The following is a 24420-nucleotide window of genomic DNA, read 5'->3' as shown; positions in this document are numbered from 1 at the left end:
ATCCGCAACCAGTGGGTCCTCCAGATGGTACTGCAGAGACGGCACTCTTTGCAATACTTCCTGGAATGTGTGTGCCAGTTCACCACATACACCAACTCCTTATATCAAAATCACAGGCTGTTTAATGGGCTTTCTTTCAGTGCTCTACTTCCATGTTTAGCATAGTTTTCTCAAAATGTCATCTTACAACACTTTCCATCGCTCTTTGAGTTCCAGAGTGTGGCGGCAGATACAGGAAAGCTGGGGCCTACAGCTTTGGAATGCTTGAACCTGGGTACAGTCAGGCAGTTGCAGTAAGTGGTGTGTGTTGGTCTGTTGGCAGCGGGAGTGGAATGTCTCTGAGTCAGATAGCTGGGGGCGGAGTTTGAGAGGCAGCGATGTGTGATGATAAGGACTTTTAAATGTATATGTTCTTTGATGGGAAGCCAGTGAGCCTCGTTCCTTGGTGCCGAGAAGTGGTCATACTTCTTGAGGGCGACAGTGGCACGGATCACATTGTTCTGAATAGTTAGCAGTTAGATTAGGTTTTTTGCAGAGGTGCGCGTCGCAATAGTCCATCTCAGAGCCATGGTGGGGCAAGCGATGTTGAGGCAGTTGCCAGTGGATAAGAACGGTCTGCTGCCATTGATTCGTTTTGTGGCATACGAGGCTGAAGAAGCAATGGCATTGACATGGTGAGACATGCTCAACTTGGCATCTAGGCGGAAGCCAATAGTCTTGACAGCAGGTGAGATGTGGATAGTGTGGTTGTCGATGTTTAACTATTGGTAGGCCAAGTCCAGTATGGCAAGGCGGTTTGGGTTGCCCAAAAGGAGGAGTTCCGTTTTGTCATAGTTGAAGTATAGGAGGTGGGTGGCCATCCAGATTTCAATAGTTTCACAGATGTAGATGACTTTCAGAGAGTATAGGTGGTAGCTGCCAGTTAGAGGGATGAGGATCTGAGTGTCATCAGCGTAGTTCGTGTACGAGAGCCTAGTAAGTCAAGGTGGTCGAAGAGCGGTTTGGTGTATATATTGTAAAGGGTGGGTGAAAAATAGGAGCCTTCAGGTACCCCGCATGAGGTGGCAGTGGGGGTTGGAGAATATTTGTCGGAGAATGCTCTGAAAGTGTGTTCAGCAAGGAAGGATGCAATCCATTTGGTGACAGCAGTTGAGAAGAAGGCAGAGATGGTGAGGTGGCAACGGAGGGCGGCATGGCCAATGAGTTTGAATGCAGCAGACAGGCCAAAGAGCATGAGAAGGGAGAGGTTGCCAGCATCTCTGGCATCGTCAAGCTGCTTCTTGAAGTTACGTAGTGCTTGTTTCCGTGCTGTCTCTAGGGCGGAAGCCGGATTTGGTAAGTTGTAAGGATTTTGTTTTGATCGAGGTGTTGTTGGACCTGAATGTAGGCAGCTTGGTCGATGATTTTTAGAAGGTATGTGACTGTACTGATGGAGTGGTAGTTGGTGGGGATTGATGGGTCAAGTGAGGGTTTCTTGGTTTCTTAAGGAAGGGTGAGATCCAGGATTCTTTGAGTGATGTGCAAACTGATCAGGAGGTGAAGGAGGGGTTGATAATAGTGGTGATTTAGGTAGAAGGAGGTCAGCGCACCCAGTGATTAGTGGTGTGGGGCAGAAGTCCCCTCATCAGTGGGAGGGTTTGAGGCCTTTTACGATGCTGGCGATGTCAGCTTCAGTGACTGGAATTGTAAGAGGGGGTGTGCTGTGTGCAACAGAGGGGGAAGGGAGATGGGATATGGAGCGAAGGGTGGCCAGTTATGACTGGATCTTGTTTGTTAGGAGGGCAATTTTGCCTCAAAGGGCATCCTGAACTTTGCCACACCAGGTTTTGTTTTTGGTGATAGAAGACACTGGTGATTCAATTTCCCATATTATGGTGAAGAGCTTGTCGAAGTTGGAAGTAGCAAAAGCTATCTGGTTTTTGTAGGCAGATGCTTTAGCAGCGTGGATAGCTATTGTGTAGTTTCTGGAGAAAATTATGAAGCAGGATGTGTTCTCTGCTGAGGGGTGTTTGTGCCAGGTGTCTTCGATAGCGCCCTTCTCAGAGTGCATGGTGTGTAAATCGGGGGGTGAATCACTGATTGGTGCACTTGGTATGTTTGGCTATTCTTTTGTTGTGGGGCGAGTGTGTTGATGGTAGAAGTGAGAGACGTGTTGAAGTGGATGACTAGAGCATCTACATAGGTGGTGTTGGGTGGGAGGTGGTTAGCCAGTAAAAGCTGGAGTTGGTCACTGGAAAGGGGGCAGGTAATGGGAGAGATTATGGGAGGAGGTCAGGTGTGATTGGCTATCGGTTTGCTATGGGAGGGAATAGTGAATTTGATGATGTGGTGGTTCGACCAGTTGCATGGGGTGTTATCGAGGACAGTAGTATTACAATTATGGTCCCGTAACCAATCAAGCATGGGTCCCAAAGAGTGTTGAGGATTCAAGATTTTATTTTTTGTGGGAAATCTAGGGCAGAGGAGGAGCTGGCAAGGTATGTTGCATCCTTGTCAAGTGGGTCAGCATAACCAAGGTTGAAATCGCCTAGGGTGATGGCTTTGGAGTTAGATTTAAGATTGGTAATGAGGAGTTGAGTGAGGTTGTCTTCAGATGTGGTGGTGGGCCCCGGTGGGTGGTAGATTATGTGAAAGGTGATGGTAGATGTGGGTGACAGTGTTAATTTGACTGAGAGTGAGTGGCTTTGCAGGAGGGGAGTGAAGGGTATGTGGCGGATGGATAGTGTATCTTTGTAGATAATGGTGACTCCACTGCCTTTTTGCGTATCTGTATTGTTTCGGAGTATGGCATAGTTAGGTCATATGGCGATGGATAGGGCAGGGCCAGCAGCATCACAGAGCCAGGTTTTGCTGATGGGTTATTGACAGTGATGCAGTTGAGGATATCGGCATGTGAGCAATGAGCAAGCATTGATTCGGGCGCATTAGATGTTAGGCGAATGTGCGAATGTGCAGCGGATATAATACTGAGAGTATTGGTGGTGTAGTAGAGATAATGATGGGGGGAGGTGCACTGTGAGCTGTAGTCCAAGATCTTAAGTGGTTGTTATGGGTGAATGGAGGGGGTGGGAGGGAAAGGACAGAAGCGCATGGGTGTGAACTGTGAGCTGAGAGCTGGGGGCACCATTAATGTCCAGTGCAAAGCTTTGTAGGAACAATGGAGCACTTAGAGTGGGCGAGAAGGAACTCTACAGATAGTTGTTGTCCACAGAGGCATAAGGTGTCCTGATGAGTTGTATGATGAGGAGGAGGGGTGAGGGGGTATTGCAGGACACAGCAGTCAACAAGGCCTGTAATCATGGAGGGGGGAGGTGATTGTAAAATGCTCAGGGGGCTGACGATAGGGGGGTAGAAAGTAGTTAGGTAGGGGTAGAAGGATGTAATGGGCGCAGCTGGTGTGTATCACCCAGGGCTCACACAGGATCACACCATCATGCAAATGTTTAACATTGGTTAGAGAGCAGCGTGCACAGTCCGGCTCAAGGGGTGATCTAGGGCCATCCAGGCCTAGACAGGCAGAGACCTTAAGTGCAGGTCTTTAGGGAAGGCTGGCTGTGCCTCCTGACTTGTTGCAGGGCTCCTGTATGAACCAGCAATCAGTCATTCCTGATGTAGGGTGGGCAGCCAATCAGGCATGGTGTGTTGGGAGGCCGGGAGGAATATTTGAATGGCATCGGCCATCTTTACCTAGAGTGGGTGTTCTGTTTCTGTAGGGTATGCAGCAGCAATCTCCAGTCCAGGTTGAATAGCACAGCTCCTTTCCTCCTGGAAGCTGCTTTGTTGGGCCAGTGAGCCTGCTAGGACAAGAAGAGGCATTAAGAGCAGACCCAACGGGAAAGCTGGCTGAGCATCCCAGCTTGTTGCAGGGCTCCGGTATGAACCAGACAACAGCCAGCCCTGGTGGATGGTGGGCAGCCAATCAGGCAGGCTGTGTTGGGAGACAGGGAGGGAGATGGGGATTGTGGCAGCTATCTTTGCCTGGAACGGTTGCTCTGCGGGGGCAGTCTCCAGACCGAGTTGGATAGCACAGCTCCTCTCTTCATAGGAGCTGCGTTGCTGGGCCAGTGAGCCTGCTAAAACAGACAGAGGCATTAACCACTACAAATCTGCATACCAAGCATTCCAGTAATCCTCTGTGTTACATGCAGGTTTTCATACACTTGTCATGTGGCACCATCCAATTCCCATGTAGACCACATGCATCGTTGTGCTAGAGTGCTGACTGTTTTTATCGTAGGTGGAGGGGTGATGTTAATCAACCATATTTGGTCTTTCAAATATTATGAAGAGTAGCTAATATTCCCTGTCATCCTAACCCCTTCTTCAAATGCCATACATTCCTATGCTAAAGGCATGTACTAGACAACACTGCATTCTCCTCTAAAATGTCAACTCCATATACCCGAATCATGGACTTCTCAATAGCAATATTACACTTGACATTATCAAAGACATGAACTGCACAACAACAACCACTTCTTTTTTCTTGTACCTCAATATATAAGCAACATGGACTGTGAACAGCAACCATTACTCTGCTATTGTTCTTCACTCTAACATAGGCATGGGCAGGGCAACACCAAGCACATCCCGTGTACTGTTCCACAATGTATTATAGACATTCATAGGGCCATGCCAACCTCTTCTACAATAGTCTACTGCACTGAACTGCATCAAGGCAGGGGTGTTGCTAGGCCTGGAAAAGATCAGGGGCTACACTAATGTTGGGACTGTCATGACCCGGAGATAGCTAGTCTTTTGGTTGTAGCCCCTGAGGTTCTATCTAGGGTTGCAACCAAAAGACCCAGAGCTATTGCCCCCTCAACCCCACCTCCCCCAGAAACACCTTTTCATCAAAGGCATTGACTGGGCAAAACCAACACTTCCCAACCCTTGGCAAATATTGTACCTCACAACACCAACCACTTCTCTTCAATTTTACTTCACACTATTACTAGCATGGATTGGTTGCAACGACCACATCACCAAGACTGTATATCATTTTATTAATTGCAAGAGACAGCACCAACCAATTCTCCAATAGTGTACATTACTGTAGCATTGGCCTGGGAAGGGCAATACCAATTACTACTTTAATGTCAAGTTCACAGTATTAGATCAATGTATTAGGTCCCACCAACCACTAATCTTGCCCTGTAACTCCATGTCACTGACAAGGTTTGGATAAAAACACCTGTCCCTATAAATCATGATGCTGTAACTATGCTGTGTCTTCCTTATGTGTGACCTCTAAGGTGTGATGTAGGAGGTGCTTTGCAATATGTGTCCATCAGTTGGTAGAACTGCACAGTGCGGTTGAACCCTTAATCAAACAGGTTCAGGTGGCAAGCTGTAAAATAAAAGCTTCATTGTCCGGCACCAATGGCAGCCATGATGTCTTGGATACATTATGCTGGTTGTCCGAGTGGAAGAATGTAAAAATCAAAAACATAATAACAAAGGTTCTTAGTCTTCTGCTTTGTTTGCCAGCTCTCTCTCATTGTGAAACTTTTCTACCAAACCAGGGACGTCATTTCACCAAAATGCCTGGGGTAGCGGAAGTGACATCACATGAAGTGATGTCATTTGACCCCACCCCGAAGTGATCTTGTGGGAAGCGATGGGACACAACCTTTCACCCGTTGACAAAACAGGAAGTGGCATCACATAGCATTGTACACTACGAAAATATGGTTATGATATCACTATAATGAGATGTACATTTCATACAAGAATGGATCGCCATATGTATCGTTAAGATCAGTGTGCATAGGCCCATATTACCAAATTACTGTGAATGCAAGCAGACGTCCATGCCAAATGATAATGATGTGTTATTATATAGCACTTACGCTTAAGCGCTTTATATAGAAAAAATATACACCCAATATCACCCAACTTGTGTCGGTACTCATTTATTGACCTCAGAAGGATGATAGGCTTAGTTGAGGCGTTTAAGAACAGACTAAATCAGTGCCTCACTCTCTGAAGTGTGCCTGAAATAAACCTTTAATGAGTCTAGCAATTATTGTATAGAATTCCAGAAAGACACATTATTTGGTATTCCTTATTTACGCTCAGTGCAGAAAGTGTTAGACTTGTGGCACTCCTGTTCTTATTGTTCTTCTTTTTAAGGGGCCTGACCAAGAAAGCCATCCGCTCCAGAAGTAAAGAGCCACATGGTGCTGGCCACAGTCCAGGAGCTTGCATTACAAAATTTTAGAGGTTGCAAGGGAAACCTCAGAGGTCGTGGCAACCCCTAAATGACTTCCCTGTACCAAACTTCAAAACGTTGTTATTCGGCATTTCCTTAACTAGAATGGTTCAGTAACCATCAATTGTTGAATTGGTGGTTAATCAAGTATGTTGGTTAAAAGGGTGCTGCGTATACACCATACAAACATATGTTTCCTGTAATACATTTCAGACTGTAATCTCCCTCTAAAGTTTGCTTAGAACATAGGCTCTATCTAATAATATGTGCCCACGTTCTGAGCTGTCTTTTGCCACCTCTGACCTCACCTGCAAAACACAACTTGCCCCCATACTTTTAAATTCCAAAAAGTGTTCCTTGCATCTGTACTTTTTTCTTCATCTGTTGCTTTTGGGTCTTGCTTGCTCCACCACATGTCAGATGCAATGTAAAGTGGTCAAGAGTTTGTGTGGCACTTTTGCCAATTTCATGGTGTAGATGCTTTATTGAATCATTTTGCTCATAGGTTGTGAGCTCATTGTCTTCTTCTCCATGATAATTCTCTGTCTACTTAGCGCCCTCTCACTATGTTAGGTCCCAGCAGCAACCCGTATCCCACAAAGGAAGGGCTACTGGAGCTCTGGTGTCTTATCACTCTACTATACGCCGGGATGGTACTGCACCACAGTGTAGGTGGCTTCCTCTGCGGGTCAGTTGTCCAACCTTCTTCTAACTTGATGGCTTGGGGTGACATGCAGGGTTATTTGTGATACTATAGCCCACTACTCCCCAGAGCCTTGTTTGTAAGAGTGGACAAGCCTCTTCAAAGGAGGCACATTCAAATTTGCAGGTAAAATAGACACAACTCTGTTGGCTCAATGACGTTTTTGAGTCAGCGCTGGGGTTGTGATCCTGCTCAAAGGCTGTTGTCACAGTCCCAGGGCCTATTGCCAGATTCCGAGAGAGAACACCTTGAGATAATTGGAATTCGAATATATTTTCCCCATCTGCAACATTAGCAATGTATTTTTCTCTGGATGTGAACTTCTGCTACGGTTCCATACACTGAGCACGAATACAGTTAATGCACGGGAGGTGCACAAACTCGCTAGTGGAACGGCAGCACAAAGAAAACCTATGGCAGTCACTTGACACAAATTCAGGGAGTTAATGTGTTTGTGTTTATTGCGTTTTATCCATTTCCCACTGAAAATGAGGAGTCATAAGAAGTGCCCACAATCGCACCTTTTTTAATAACGTTTTCCCTGGCACCGTTCATGGAGAGTATCAGCCCCATGCCCAATTTTACAATGATAGATCAGCAAAATTACAAGGTCATGGGTTTGTCTTGCAATCATTTGGTTTATATTGACATTTCTGGGTCATATCACCACTTATTTCTGCGTGCTGTCAGTCTGTGCTCCTTATTTGGGAATTCTCCATCTAAATGTGTATATATAAAGCGGAATGTATGTATGTGTGTATGTTTGTCCAGCTATCCAAATCCACACCGTTGAACTCCTTATTAGGGAATTCATTCAACTTAGATAAATGAGTGCTCCATCTTAATCTTTATATACAAAGTGGAATGTATGTGTGTGTGTATTTTGTCCGGCTATACAAATCCAAACCGTTGAACCCACATCTACCACATTTTGCATGGATTACTCTTTTGTTTGGGGCAAGATCATGGTCTATGTTTGGATTCAAAAAATGTATATGCAAAAAATGTTGGGATGTGTGTGTATGTTTGTCCTGCTATAGAAATCCACACTGTTGAACCCACTGCTACAAAATTTTGCATGGATTCCTCATTTGTCTGGGGCAAGATTGTAGTATATGTTTGGATGCAAACAATGCACTCCATAGACACCCTCATTTACTGACGCTTACCCCATGTTGGTTATTCCTTTGAAATATATTACTACTGTATGCAGTTCAAAAGTGTTTATGAAAGCATTTTTAAAGGGAATGAAAAAAAAATACATTTTGTTTATCATGCCAATCCAAATATGGGAAATGGCAAGGTTTCAGTTTACTTACGCTCATTCACGAGAAGAGAGCACAATCAATCAATCTTTCTTGGGCATATTCTCAATTGTGCTGAAGCCTTTGAGTGACTGAAATATGCCACACAAAAAACGAACATCACTTGGAAAAGCTCCATCTGATGCAAGAGCATCTGAATCATAGCAACAAACAGCAGCACGACTTGCCGACCATAGGACAAGAGCACCTTTCTCTAGGGCAAATGAGATGCCAGAGCAAACTGAAGCAAGACTTGCTGACATGAAGACAAGAGCAACATCCTCCAGGGCACATGAGACACCAGAGCAAACTGAAGCAAGAATTGCCGACAAGAGGACAAGAGCAACACCCTCCAGGGCACATGAGAAAACACTCGATCAGGACACAGGCAATGGCAGGTACCCCAGCTAGAGAATTATATGACAAAGATGACTTCACACCCACACTGAGGACTCTCTTTGCCAGCCAAAGAAGAAAATCATATCTCTGGAGTCTGTTTGTAAATTAATTTGCAGACCTCTAGAGAATTGTACGCCATGAATATCTGTAAGAGTGACAATGTTAATTCCCAGACCCACTGGCAGGGTGACAGTGGTATGCGGAACTCGAAAGAGATATTGGATTCACACAACCCTTCTGTACTTGCACAATAGGGTATATTCTATATTCTTACTCCAGGGGGCATGGATAGAATAAGTTCCTCCTTCTTGGCTGTTTGTTTTTCATGAGTCATTTAGGAGGAGCTGCTAAAGCACATTCCCTTGGAATCATCCCATAGTGTCAAATCCTGGGCTACACAAATGGCTAATGATGATATGCAAGTCCCCTTCATATGATTAGTGATATGGCTACTGGACCCGTGGATAAGGATACAGCTATGCTCATAACATATTGTTAGTAGCTGCCTAGACGATCATCACCTCCCTCTGGAAAGCAGCTCCAATATGTCTTTCAGTGCTTGTTAGAATTCCAATGCAAAACTCACAGACTTCAAACTGTCATGTTGCAAGGACTGCTGCTTCCCGAAAACTCATAATTGTATGGGCTGCTTCAAGGATTATTTATTATCCAGGGACTTTGCCATACATGTTATATATTGGTGTCCAATGGTGGCTGCCTAGAATTTCAGACGCCTCATGAAGGGTGGTAATTCCTCTCAGACCGTTATAAAAGGTTCTGTCGCTGTTATGTTATGTTGTTTTGTATTTGTATAGCGCCTTATGTACCATTGGTATAGTCTAAAGGCACTGGTAGGTTGAATGCCCTTGGGAACCACAGTTCGAGTCAGTTGAGAGAGAGAGAGAGTCGTAGAGTGCGTGGGCGCACCAGATATGTGTGCAGCTGGTGTGGTTGTTGCATGATAGCTGCTTCTTAACGATAGGTGTGGTGCAGAGAAGGTCAATTGAATGTGTTCAGTCTGGAGAGTGGACATTCAGACTGAGTTCTGGCTGTGTTAGGCCTGAGGAGATGCCTAAGCTAGCCGGTGTGTGCTAGCTATCTGTTTATAAGGATGATGGGTAGTTCGATGGGTAATGTTAGTATGAGAACAGCCTTACCAAATGTGTCATAGTACTGCTGTGTTCTAGTTGAATGATGGTGCATAGGAGAGAGTAAGCGTAGTAATGGGATATTGAAGTAGTCAGTAAAGTGTATGCGACCAGGTACACTCAGTGAATGTTGGGAATACCTACTAAATTCATTTCTACTACAGTGACGCTATTAGGATATACTTCGAAGTTTAACTTTAACACACTGACGCTGTTGGGAACACTCAATGATGTTGGAATAGAGTCTAGATTCAACATTAGCACAGAGATGCTATAAGTGCACATTTCTAAGTTCAGCTTTAACACAGTAAAGCTATACGGGCACACTCAATGACGTTGGGAAAACCTTCCAGATTCGACTTTAACACAGTGACGCTATACGTGCACACTAAATGACGTTGGGAAAACCTTCTAGATTCGACTTTAACACAGTGATGCTTTAGGCATATTTTCTAGGTTTAGCAATTAACACAGTGATGCTATACGGGCACACTCAATGACGTTGGGAAAATCTTCTAGATTCGACTTTAACACAGTGATGGTTTAGGCATATTTTCTAGGTTTAGCAATTAACACAGTGACGCTATACGGGCACACTTTCTAAGTTCAACTTTAACACAGTGACGCTATTAGGTACACAATCTAGATTCAACTTTAAGACAGTGACACTTTAGGCATTTTTCTAGGTTTAGCAATTAATACAGTGACAATATAAAGGGACACTTACTAAGTTCAACTTTAACAGTGACGCTATTAGGCACAAGTTCTAGGTTCAACTTTAGCACAATGTCTGCTTTTCAATAAATCATACTTTAGAGTTGTGTAGTACTTGATGTTCCCAGTTAGCTGGTGTATCCTGTGTTACACAAATGGTTCATTATATCTGACTGACTACTTTATCTCGAATATGTTTTTTACAATGTTTATATGTGTCTTCCCTAACCTCCCACTCTCAACCTTCTTCTTACACTCTCCCTGTCATGGCCATGTATGTTGTCTCGTACTGTTGTTTTCCAATGTCTGAGGCTCTGTGCTTGTCGTCCATGTATCTTGCTGGTGGTAACTGTGTTTCTCTGTATATTTATTTCATGGCATTGTAAAACCCGAAAGAATATTGCTTGTACTTTTGCTTGGGACAGTGAGAAGTGAAGGCCCCCCGCATGTTCATTAGCATTAGGTGTAGGAGGAGTTTGTATAAGCAATTCATGTTCTTTTTTCACTTACCTTATTTCTACTTAAACGTCCAAGGCCTCTGTATCTGACTTCTGAGCAACTTGCTTGACGTGCTTTAGTCTAACACTCATTGTGAACATTAAGGTGTTCACATATAGTCTAAGTGTCCTACTCCCACCATACAAAAGGGATCCTTATTCAGTACCTTGACTAGAAGAGAGAACAGGCACATGTGCGCAGAGTGATGCACCCAGTTCTTAGTCTCCTATACGCTTACGGGCAGTTTCAGAACTGGCTCTAGGGCCAGACGAGACCTTGGCCGCTGCATATCTCACAAGATGTATGACGCAGCAGATTGTCCATACATGCTGCAAACCTGGCCCAGTTTCCTGGCAAGAGATTGGACAGCATATACCCCCCACTGACTCTAGAAAGGCCCCAGCTCAGAAGTGGCAACTTGATGTGCCAAAACCAAATATTCATGGGAGCACTGATATCAGGATTAAGGTTTTGGTTTGCCAAATAACTATTGGAAACAAGCCCTCATCAGATATTACAAAGACGTCATTCCCAACTGCCTCTTATAAAATATGAACAGCGAATGCTTAATGCCTTTTCCTCCTCAGCGCCCTCCTCGCTAATGAGTTTGTCAGACAATTACAGCAGCCTGATGTGCTACCTCATTATCTTATTCTCCGAGTTTCCAGTGAATTTGGGATTGCCCCAGTAATTTCTCTAAGGCAGCCATTATCCGCCACACATCCCTAATTTCCTGAGAAGTGCTGAAGTAAAGAAAATTGACAATTATTACGGTTCATCAGCCGACCAAACTCTATTATGTTTTCGTTTGGTTCTTACACGTCCCTTCTCGTGATGCTTGTTTCAACTCAACCCATTTTTATAGTTGAGCACATGTGCTTAATGCTAGAATTGTGTCCTTATGGATGGCAATTATGGCTCAACTCCAGGATTAGTGATGTTATGCTTCACATTGTGTGTCTATCTTCTTTAACAGCCCATTTCAGTCCACTAAATATACAAGTAGTTTATATTTATCTGCGGCACATTTTGCCTTTATTTTTCTGTACAATCTCTAACGCAGCGTGCAGACTGACAGGTCACTGACTGGCCAACAAAGCAGCAAGTAAGACACACAGGAGGGTAGTATGGCCGTATCACAGTCGTTTCTATGTGGTCTGCAGTTTGATACCTCGCCAAAGAACCACATATGCGCTTAGGGGCAGACCTACATCTATGGTTGATGAAAACTGCAGGAATTGTTGCACTGCAGTTTGATTGAAAATGTCAGTTTGTAACATAAAGGGGCTGATTCATGGAATTATTTGCGCCGAAAAACAGAGATTTTTGCGCCATTCTGCCCGCAAATCCCCATTTGTTAAACAGGGATTTGTGGGCTGAATGGCGGACCAATCCCCGTGAATCAGCCCCTTATTGTGAGCTACAAATAGCAAGTATGTTAATTATACATGTGGGGGATGTGGTTGAAGTCCTTCAATATGGTGTACATTATCTACAATTTATAAAGCAAGAACAATCAGAATGCATACACACAGAGATTGTTGACATTTGGGAGTTTTTCTCTTACATAACATGCTTTGCTTCTCCACAACATGCCCTCAGTCTTCTGCCTTATCTGTTTGCAACCTGTTTTGCTCTCCGTTTCCTGCTGTCAATTCGCTTCGGAGCTTGTTGTTACACACTATGAGAATGGGCAGACAGTCACTAATATCCATAACTTCACTTTCCTATCCTCTCCAGTATGCCCCATTGATCAGCATCGCCTGCATTCTTTACATGGGCATGGCAATGGTTAGATTTATTGTGTTCAGTAAACAAAACATGGACTACTTTAGTCATGCACCACTTCCAGGCAATGACCAGAGATAGAAAAACAGGCTGCCCTGCACCCCCAAAATGCACCATATTCATAGAAATCCTTCCCGTTATTTCTGGGCATGGCATGGACACAATTCTAGTTAGTACAGAGACGTGGACGGTAAAGAAAAACCATGATATGCTGCTATACGTCTGTTTTTACATCAAAGGTAAACGTTTGGCTTCCTGTACAAACCATGTGATCCTAACAGGAAATGACAAATGGTGGCTGTTTTCACAATAAATACACGAATTTCTTTTTCACAGTTGAACAGCTTCCTACAATCACAGACTGCTCGTCGGGAACCTTGTTGGCTTTTCCTTTGGATGAAGATTTCACAATAAAATGTGAAGCAAAAGGAAATCCACCACCCACGTAAGTTTGCTTCAACTAAGGCACAGCATTGTCCTGGTCACCACTGTTGCTGCTCACTGATACCATCTATTTCAAGCACCATTATTCCTAAGGCATGTGCTCCACATAGGACTGGTAGAGTTATGTCATGTTAAGTCACATTTCATACCGTTCATTGACTGGTTAATATCCCTGAGAGGCACTGACATCCTGAAGCTGCAGAGTACATGAATCACTTAGTCTGTTAATGTTATGTTGTGCTATGTTACTTATTTAATATAAAGTGCACTAGCAGGGCACTATCACCCAGTGGGTCTCCGTGTGCTTCTTGTGGCCTGGATGGATTATCAATAGGTTGATGTATGGAACAAGATCTATGCATGTGTAGGCTTCAGGGAATGGGCACACTTTCAATTATTTCTGAATTTTTTATTTGTTTTCCTGGTGACCTACTTATTCTGGCAGGGAATCCTATGGGAACGATTCCAAGAAAGGAAGAACTCGTAGGCCATCCATGACTTGCATAAATTAGGTACTTGTAAAAGACGTTCTGTAGAGGACCACTATGCCATAGTTAAAATATGATGACTTATTTTTTCTATAAGCTACTGAGGGCCTGTACTATAAAATGTTTGGTGGGAGTCGGGACAGGTACAGAATTTTACTCAGAGTCTATTGCGCAACTGAAATTGCCACTATATTCTGAAGCTGCTTAAGTGCAGCAAATTTCAGAGGTCCAAATACACAACATCAATCGTCAATCCTAGACAAAACAAATGTAATGATATCATTTGCTCTGTTTCGGGTAAGCTTATCCTAGAAATATCTAGTTACAAATTGAATTTGAGGTTCAACAGGAATTTCTTGATCCATTAAGCTTCTCAGATTCCTTACCACAAGGCTTGATGTAGGACATGAGCCTAATAATCTGGGACAGTTGGATAGCAACCACGAGAAGACTGATAGATATTAACACCCCTGCACTAGGTAATGACCATTTCAGGCACCCACGCTTATCCAGTGAGTAATGGCACTCATAAATGTAATACATTGATCTGTATGAGGAGAAATCCAAGCTGATAGATTTACCATAGCTGGGTATTGTTATCTTTATTTGTTATTTTATTTATAATGTGCGGGCCCCGCAGGCATCTGGGCGCACATAAACACAGGATAGAACACAATATCCAAGGACAAAATGACGAAGCAGCAAGAGAAAGAGGCTGGAGCGTTGATCAAAGAAGAGGGTCTTAAGGAATCTCATGAAAGCTCTAATATTGGTTTCAAGCCATAGGTGACGTGGAATTTGCTGAACGTATGGCAAAGGATTTGCCCAAGCCTTTGGACCGTTTGAAGGTTGGGCAGGTTACATGCATCAATTTGGATGAGCACAGTGATCTAGTTGTCTCGTTGTGAGTCACTAGGGATTTCATACAACTCGAGTATTCCCATGGAGGCATTTATGCACAATGGTGGCTGCTTTAAACTGTACTCAGGTCTTTACAGGAAGCCAGTGTAATGCTTGTCTGTGAAGTGAGATGTGGTTTCTTCTTGGGACCTTTTTAATGATAAGGACAGCGTCATTTTGAACAGTCTGTAGTCTCTACACACTCTTTTTGTCAGCACAAACAAGGAGAGTAATTTCTGGATAATACAACAGATTGTGCTATGGTCACACAGTTATGTCCGGTGAGAAAAGGAAGAACATTTTTTAGAAGTCTTCGGTAATAAGTACAGTTTTTTACGACCTGATTGGTTTCTGTTTCTGCACTCAGGGAGGCTTCAAGATCTATGCCGAGAGTTTGTACCTAATCTAGAACAGGGATGTTGCAGTCAAGAATGGGGAAGGAGTGGTAGTTGGAATTTAATTTAGCTCTTGCCTCAGGTGATCCAAAAATTAAGAGCTCTGTTTTTCCTTAATTGAGGTGCAACCGATTTTACCTCATCCAAGATCAGTTCATACATATGTTCTAGAATTGCTCCATCGGAGTTATACTCTCCAAAGATCTCCAGGACCAGCTTGGCATCATCTGCGTATTTGGTAATAAAGACCCCTGGCTCTTCTAAGAGGCTACAGAGATGTCTAGCGTATACGTTGAAAAGTACTGGGGACATACAAGCCCCCTGAAGTACACCACAGATTGCAGGGATGGAGGCTGCAGAAGCATCTCCCCAGTCGACTTTAGAGAGCCTTCTGTCAGAAAAGAGTTGACCCATTTGGAAGTCTTGTTGGAACAGTAGCCAATATCTCTCAGGGTGTGGAATAGACGCTCATGGTCCAGGAGGTCAAAAGCCGCCAACCAGTTCAATAGGACTAGTAGGCCGGCCTTTCGTCTGTCCATGATTCCCAACATGTGCATCTGCAGATCAACAAGGACAGTCTCAGTGCTATTATGGGGTTGGAAACCTAACTGTCTAAGATGTAAGGTGCCAATGGTCTCAATTGATGTCTGAAGTTGTAATGGGGCCACCTTGTCCTTGATTTTCAATAAGAAATGACTATTAGTTATTGGCCTCAGGTTGCTTGTATCATTGGACTCGACCCCAGGTTTTTTTATTTAAAGGGGGGGTCACAGTGACACACTAAATATTTTCTGGGACCACATAAGTACAAATAGAGGCATTAATAAGTCTGGCCAAGAAAGGGGCGAAGGTGTCTTTATTATCAGGAATCATTTTAGGTGGTAGTGTATTTCCCGGGCAGGCTAAAAGATGCATCATGCCCAGGATACACAGTACATCAGAGATGGACACTGGATGGAAATTAAATGCGTGGGTATCTAGGTCTGCCGAAGGAGCTTGGAGAGTCAGATTGATTGCATTTTGAGTTGCCTGGTCTTCTTTTATGTTATCCATGGCATGGCCTTAGAACATTTTGCCTCAAAAGCCTGCTGTGCCTTGGTACAGTCCAAGTTCGAGGGTACAAATGCCAATGATTTTGCTTCTGGTTTCTCCAAGAGTTTTAAGAAGTCGAATAACTTCTTAGTTTTGTTGTCTGCTTCATCTATTTGTTCATTAAAGAAGTTCCTATTGGCTTCGGTGATCGCAGTTTTATATGATCCCACTAATGTTTTCAATGCAGATTTATTTTCAGGGTATGGGCATTTTTTCCATCATCACTCATATTTTCTTTTGTCAGATTTCAGGAATCTAAGCTAGTGGGAATTTTTTTTTTTTTTGTGTCCTAGGTTGTCGCACACTAGTCTAGTTTTTAGTGGGGACATTTTGCATAGGTATATAAGGCAAAATGATCTTGATCATTGATGCTCATGCATACTGAAAATTAGTACATAGGGCAATTTTGACAGATGGTTATGGTTACACAGTCCACATTAAAGGACCTGGCTATCCTCTAGTGTGTTAAATTCAGGTATAGGCTATTAACATCCAGTAGAGACCACAGCCTCGTGGACGATTGCATGATAAGTGGTATGGTTTACCCTAACAGATGCAATGTCCTCACGGTAGTGAAGTGTGTTATTTTTAACAGTGCTTATTAAAAACATCAAACTATCCCATATTAATTTCAAAAGGATGAATTGTAAGAAGAACAAGTACCACAAACTGATAAAACCACGTTTTACTCTTTATCTAGCATTAAAGTTGTAGCAATGTCAATTAAACTGCCAAATTTCCAGGCCGCATTTTGAACCCCCCTCAGGCTCCACCACAGTTTACACTAATTATTCAATGAAAACCTTAAGAAAGGCCATCAAAATACCCACATGTGCTATACTATTCAAGTACACCAGCAGCTACAGTGTTGGTCCAAGTTATGCAAATAATACTCAAGCAATTGTATATCTCAGTATTCATGATATCACATTCTTTTCCAGCTTTCGGTGGACTAAAGATGGAAAGCCATACAATCCCTCACATGATCCCAGGGTGCTGATGGAGCCACATTCTGGAACTTTCACAGTTCGTAACAATGGAAGCATTTCTAGTTTCCACGGCAAATACCGCTGTTCTGCTTCTAATGAACAGGGCACAGCAATTTCAGAGGAAATTCACTTCATTGTACCACGTATGTACTTCACCAATTACTATTCCATGCAGATTGTATGTTTGTCCAAAGTAAATATTGCATGGAGATTTAGTGTGTTTCACAAGAGAATTGTCAATTCAGTATAAAAATGCAAGATAGCGTGTGTTTATTCAAAGAATGTTGGACGTAATACATGTGGTTAATTTAGCACGGACACTACCATGTGCATTGCAACAATTGGTCAAAATTTGGTTCATTATTAAGGTGAAAGAAAAGCAAGAACATAGGTGTTACTAAGGCCCCAAATGGAACATGTTTCACAAAAACAGCCGTTTGATTTGCTCGCTCTGGTCTGTGGTCGGATGAACATGAAGAAGCGTGGTTACCGTAGGAAAAGTGATTGTATACCAAGATGGGAACATGCTTTTGGCAAAACAAACAGTTTTATCTACTCTGTAGGCTGCATGTGATAGGCGCTCTCAGCATTCCCACTTCCATATTCCACGCACACATTCTTAACAAGAGCAGAGCACAGAGAGAGGCCACAACTACACACCCTCCTCCCACCAAACCCAAAACAACAAACTAAAACAAGTCCAAACAATAATTTAAACTGATTTCTAAAAACAGAAAAACGATGCAACCCCTCACATAATCTTTAGACCAAATTACGGATTTCTCTGTTCTTCCCTTTGAGTCATCAAACCTTCACTGAACTCTACTTCAACCACTCTCATCCGCATTACTAACATGAAGAGGAGCCTATCCCCCTGGACCTCTCACTCCTGCAATGTCATCCATCCAATGGACACAACTGCTCTCCTTCGCTCGCACAGCCCTACCAACACTTGAACAATTGCAATTCCATTTACTCAATCTGTCCATGCTCCAAATAAATCCATCCTCAATTTTCATTGCATTAGTAAACACCTCTTTTATTCTCACAGTCTCTGAAATCTTGGAGCCTCCTTTCCCGGGTGACACTCCCTTTTTGATCCTCACCAAACCCCCTGGTATAAACTGCGCCTTCCTCCTTCTCAATCAATTCCTCCACTTGTTCATCCATTCCGTATTCAAACCTGTGTTGGGCTCCAACCCGCTCATGATCATAAATGGGGTCTTTCCCATACTTCGCTGGACTGACATTCTCATACTCTGCAGTTTGTCATCAATCTCTGCATGAGCTGGTAAATGATTCCTGATAGCTTGCTGTCCTGTCTCAACAAGAACTCTGTTACACTTTTCCACCATCCCATTGGTCTGGGGATATTAATTAGCTGAACATTTCCATTCTATGCCCTTGCAACGGGCATGTCCTTTCATTTCATCACTTCTGAACTGCATCCTGTTGTAACTGATTATCTTTTTGCGATAACCTTCTCTCCTAAAATCTCATTCCAAAAACGTAATGATATCAGCAGTATTCACTCTCTGCATGAACTTCGGGTTGACCCATTTGGAGCTGTAATCTACCATCACAGTGAGAAATATTCTCTCCACACTTAGGTTGTTGTACAGACCAACAATATTTATCCCTATTTGCTCCCATGCTACAGCAGGTCTTTACTTGACAACCAATTCTGTATTTTGCATCCAGCAACTCTTGTCTGAATTTTGGTAAGGCAAACAATTCCTCACACATCTCTTCACCCTTATGTCCTTTGCTGGCCATCAATACGTTGTTCTGAGATTTTGGTTAGTGCCTGTGGATCCAGGATGACCCTGGTACACTTTTTCAAACAACTCCTCCCTCAATTTCACAGGTGTTACCAACGTATCACCCATAACTAACAAATCTCCTTCCATCGAACACTCTTCCCTGATCTCCCCGAACAGTACTATTTCCTAATCCATTTTGTACTTACTAGGCCAAAGCCCAACTGTGTACTTTCTGACAGTCTTCAATACTCCATCAGCACTAAGCTCCACCATCCACCTCTGCTTTGATATAACATCCAGCACGACAGCCACCACATCCTCATCCATCTCTTCACCCCTCACTTGACTCTTCAAGGGTTGGCTCGAGAAAAAATATGCCACACTATTGTTTGCTCCAGGTACGTATTTAAAACCAAAGTCATAGTCCTGCAACCTCATGCTCAGACTCACCAGCCACAGGGTCGCCTTATACATACTTCTCACTGTCTCACTGTCAAAAGCTCTATCAATGGCAGATGGTAAATTTGTTCCCCCAAACATATTTCCAGAAGTAGTTAACTCCCTAAGCAAACATAAAAAAAAAAATCCATCACTGAGTACCTACCCCCAACATCTGTCGCTGTTCAAGAAGCGTGGCAAATCCATTTTATTTGGCCATCAACCTCCTGTGACAACACAGCACCAAGTCCAACCCCACTTGCATCCACCATGGGCTTTGTTTTTCTTCTAGCCGTGAATCCACCTAACAACATAGCCCCACAAATACTATCCTTTATGAGCTTCACTACCTTCACGCATTCTTCACTCCACAAAGGTTTACTCTCCCTCATCAGTAGGTTCCTGATTGGTTAAACTAGCAAACATCCCTCATAAATATGCTGTAGTACTCAGGCAAACCCCAAAATTATCTCACTTCATCCTTATTAGCACGATCTGGCTCCTCTCTTATGGCCCCCATTGCATCTAACTTGGGTCGGTACACCCTTACCGCTAACCAAATGCCCCAAGCACTCCACTTCATGCCCTTTGAACCTGCAGTTGATGTTTTCAAACTTCAACGCCTTTTCCTTTAATCTACACAATACTATCGTCAATATATCTTCATGTGCCCCTTCACCATTTCCATAAACTATAATATTGTCCTTAAAGACCAGTGTTCCCTTCAATCCTTTAAGAACTTGTGTCATGGCTCTCGGGAATGCTGCTGCTGAAGCCAGCCTGAAATTGATCTTCTGATACTGTTACATCCAAAACAGTGTGATAAAAGCCATCAAGTCCCTGCAATCGTCTGTCATGTTTGGTGAGGCATTTGATAGACCCAATGTCGTGAAGACATTTGCTCCTTCCATACAGCTCAACATTTCAGAAATGATCTGCAGCAGAAATTTTCCCATCTGAATTTTTCGGTTTAAATACCTTATATCCACACACATCCTTAACTTGCCATTTTTCTTTAATGCCACCACCATGGGGCTCACTCACTGGGAAGTCTCCACCTTCTCTCTTACTAACCTGTCCAACTCCTGTGCAACATTCTCCACTATTGAGTATGGAATTAATCTAGCTTCCCTGTGGACAGATTTAATTGAATCAGGTTTAATAATTATTCTGTGGGGAGATCCCATGTTAAAACCCAACTTGGAGTGAAATATGTCTACACCTACCTCACCTTCATGAGCGTCTCTTCATCCCAGGTTATCTTTAGTGCCCTCCACTTATAGAACTGGTTCAGCTTCACACAGATCTAGCCTTATTTTCAAATCCACCGGGCCTGTCCAGCCTAGTAGATTGATCCTTTCTTGACAATATAAATCTTCAATTCTGCCTTACGGTTCTTAAACTGGACAATACTATTTACTCTTTATTCACTCAACATTGTGAATTCTTGATTCTTTATGTCTGGTTGGTGTAACTTTGCTTTAAGAGCCTTGCTCTTTGGGTCCTCCCACTTCTTACTTGTTATAATAGTGTAAGGGGAGCAGTTATCCACCATCATCTTCAAATTACAATTTTCAGTAACTATTTTACAGCTAGGACACTTCAACTACTGTTTGCTATCTTCACGAACCACCAGCACTCTTTCTTATTCTGAACCAGAATCCTCTTGTACCATGGATACTCTCCTTTTATTTCTGCAAAAATGTCCCTTCACCTTGCATGCAGAACACACTTGTCCTATTGCCGGACAATTCCTGGAAGTTGCGTAGTGAGTGAACCTGCCACATCTGAAGCACCTATCTTTGTTTCTTATCTCACTTTTGTAAGGACCATCCCTCATTGTTATTTTCATTTCCTTGCCTTCATGTCCTTTTGTCTTTGGTCCCTTTCTTCTCCAATGTCTTCCTCCCTCTCACCTTGCTCAATTCCTGCTTCTTCTTTACCATACTAACATTTTTCTGCTCTCCCACTTCACCTTCTCTATTGCCCTCGGTTGCATTTACTGTACCTCTTTCTTCTTACCTCTTATTTCCTTGTAGCACAGCTGTCAATGCTCAGTCATTTTCACTATGGCCATAGCTTACTGTAATGATGGGTCACCACTCATCCGTTCCTGGATGACAGAATCTTTAGTATGTATTATAGTCTAGTTTCAAATCAGTTTTTCAGTTGTTATGCCAGTTCTAAACCAGCATGTGAGTGCTAACTTTTTGAGTGATGACAAATATTCTTCTACCGACTCATTTGTCTTTTGCGCTCTTGTATACAAGTTGTATCTATTAATTGCAACATTTGTTTTAGGGACATAATACTTGTCCAGCTGCCTAATGGCTCGCTCATGTGCATCCAAATCTCCAGCTTCAAGATCAGTGAACTCAGGCAACTCCCTGAAGTTACACTGCCCTTATAGGCACCCGGGCATGCAGGAGAAGCAATCTCCTCTTATCTGCCACGAGAGTCTCATGATCTACTGTCTTAATATATTTTCTCAGTATTCCTTACATTCAGGCCATAGGGTGGCCGGATGGCCAGCGTTAGGGAAGAAACTCTCAGTAGAGTGCACTGTAGTTCCTTGCATGACAAATTCTACTTGGGAAGATGGCACAGGAGGATGAACCACTTGTAGGCTTCAATTTCTTCAGTCACTTTTACTGATCAAACTCATGCTACATCCACCTCTCGCAAGAGAACTAATTTAAGTTATAACCATCAAGCGCATCACAGATGTCTGCAGTCAATGCATTAACCCACTCTAGGTACATACTACTTATAATGAGGGCAACCAAATTGCAATTCAGAATGCAAATGTGCAGCTTTGCTGGGCACTTGACAAGACTTTCCTCAAAACAATTAGGAGAAATATAGATACCTACATATTTAGAACTCATATTACAAGAAATTAGAGTGACTAATATTAAAATGATCACCGTTTGAGAAAACCTTGAAAATGTCTGTTTGTATACCACAAGCACACACATATATCAATGAGCCATACTAATATGGAAGGGTGCATTTAAGTTCTTATGTTGATGTTTGCATCATTCAATGATTTCTGAAAATATGGATTGTTACAACCTGAAACACAGAATTCACAGCCATTCTCCCAAGTAAATGACTGTAAAGGTATAACCCTTTTAGTAAAACGAAACACAAACTTGCAAGTTGGAGATTGAAGGAGGAGGGAGTTCAGCTAGTGACCCAGAAAAGAAAAGAACAGTCCTAAACAGTGTTCTCTAGTGCTCAAACAAAAACATGTATACTGATTGAAAACCAAAAAGAACAAAACAACATCGTGGTGCCAGTCACAGTGCTGAATTTGTATCAAATAAAGGTATGAGTAGCAATGTATTACCAACATATAAACACCAGCTATTCATATTGTCCATGGCTGGAATATAGAAAAATCTCATGTAACACCTTAATCCATTACTGGCTTTTTGGCCCACAGTGCCTTACTTGCTGGTAATACTATTATGAGGAAACTAAAGGACATGTCTGAGAATGCAACGGGTTGTGGTTAGAAATGTGGGAATTGGATCAAGGATGGACCCTTTGGTTTTCATCTGCCGAGTATTTTCTCACTATAAAGTTAGGTGGTTGCGTGTTATGACAAAATAAGATACTTTTGCAAATTTAGGACTCTCTAGGAAGGAGCAAAAGAAACAGTACCATCTATACGTATATCACAGCTAAATTAAGCATTAAACCTTACGCAGGACATCCATGATCATACATCAATCACTCAAATTAGGACTGACGCTACTAGGACTATTAAGAAGAGTAAATAATGAGCATTTAATCAGCAGTTAACACTGATGGGTTTAAATTGCTGCTTCTGTACCTGACTGTCCTCTATATACATATCCATTTTAAAACCAAACACTGATTTCTCAGTGAAGGAGTAGGAGATGCTCTATAGCATATTAAACGTTTGGTGTTAGTAATGAAAAACTGAAAGTCATGCAATTAGATGCGCTCAGCAAATTGCAGTGACAGAGGGAAAATACAACTCTTCTGTGCTGGAAGATAATATCAACATGGTTTATTACAGTATTATTAAACAATAGCAAATAGCAAATACCGTGCCCCATTAAATGAATATCTGATGTGTCTTGAAGTTTAAGCTACTTTTAGGTAGACATTGCTTACACATCAAGTGGATGCACACATGGTTCAGTCATTTTCAAATACCAGGAGATTATTTACCGTTTCAATTAGGACATTACCTTTCAAAATACTGCTTAAAAATATCTTTGACAGCCCCACAAATGCACATGGCTTTAATTTACTCTACGTTAGAGATACCACCAAGAGATTCAAGAGGTATCTGGTTTTGATGGCAAGTGGCATGAATTGGGTGTGAAAGGCCATAGGAATTAGAATGGGTATGGCCGTAAATAGGTGGGTAAGGAGCAAAACAATACCTAAAAACTACGTATCTTTCCTGGCATCCCATCTTTTTCCTCTCTGCCTTCCTGTGCCAATGCCATTGGTTTATAGGTGGGCTAGGGTATCATCTAATATCTACAACTGTATGTACAACTTGCTGTTCTGTAATTCGTATCAATTTTGCTTATCCTCAGTAAGGCACACTGTGTCCAAGTTGCTATTTAATACTAACATTATCCATTAATACACATGAAATATTGCACACAAATATACTATGCAGAGTAAAATAACAGACTGGAGGATCCAATCCTTTTGATGTCACACTGTACATTTTGAATACAACTCTATCCATGCATTTACATATGCTCTGTTATATTTGCAAATTTCATACAATATGTTTGATGCTGTGTTACCCAGTTTTAAAATCAAACCAAATCTAAACTCTGATCCATGTTATTGGACTAACTGCAAATATCATGCTTAGATGCTAAGATGAATTAACCTTCAAAGTCATATATTTTTCCATTTTTTTTATTGTTTAACATGTGGGCCTAGCTTCAGAGCAGCAGAACACTGGAGAGAGCATTTGGGGCTGCCCTCTTTTACAGTAGCACAGTACTGTGAGGTCTGTGCATCAGTATGCACGTCTATTGGAGATAGTCCTTGGTCATTTGATTTGAAAGAGCCATAATTTTAGAGATTTGTGAAAATTGATAATTGTGGGGGCACTCCAAGCCAACACAGGGATTGAGTT

General features: G+C 42.5%; 1 protein-coding gene across 5 annotated transcripts in view; it reads left to right on the top strand.

Moving 5' to 3' along the window:
• Positions 1-24420, top strand: part of CHL1 (cell adhesion molecule L1 like) — a 780691-nt gene that overhangs the window by 337667 nt on the left and 418604 nt on the right. For all 5 annotated transcript variants that reach the window (XM_069643529.1, XM_069643531.1, XM_069643532.1 and 2 more), the window contains exons 4-5: positions 13105-13213; positions 17029-17219. In XM_069643529.1, the coding sequence (XP_069499630.1) occupies positions 13105-13213; positions 17029-17219 (300 nt within the window). The remainder of the gene's footprint in view (positions 1-13104; positions 13214-17028; positions 17220-24420) is intronic.

Source organism: Ambystoma mexicanum, chromosome 2p (assembly GCF_040938575.1).
Source record: "Ambystoma mexicanum isolate Mex_15411 chromosome 2p, UKY_AmexF1_1, whole genome shotgun sequence".
In the NCBI taxonomy this organism is placed as follows: Eukaryota; Metazoa; Chordata; class Amphibia; order Caudata; family Ambystomatidae; genus Ambystoma; species Ambystoma mexicanum.
Note: the sequence above shows the minus strand (reverse complement) of the source record. Positions and strands in the feature narration are given on the sequence as shown.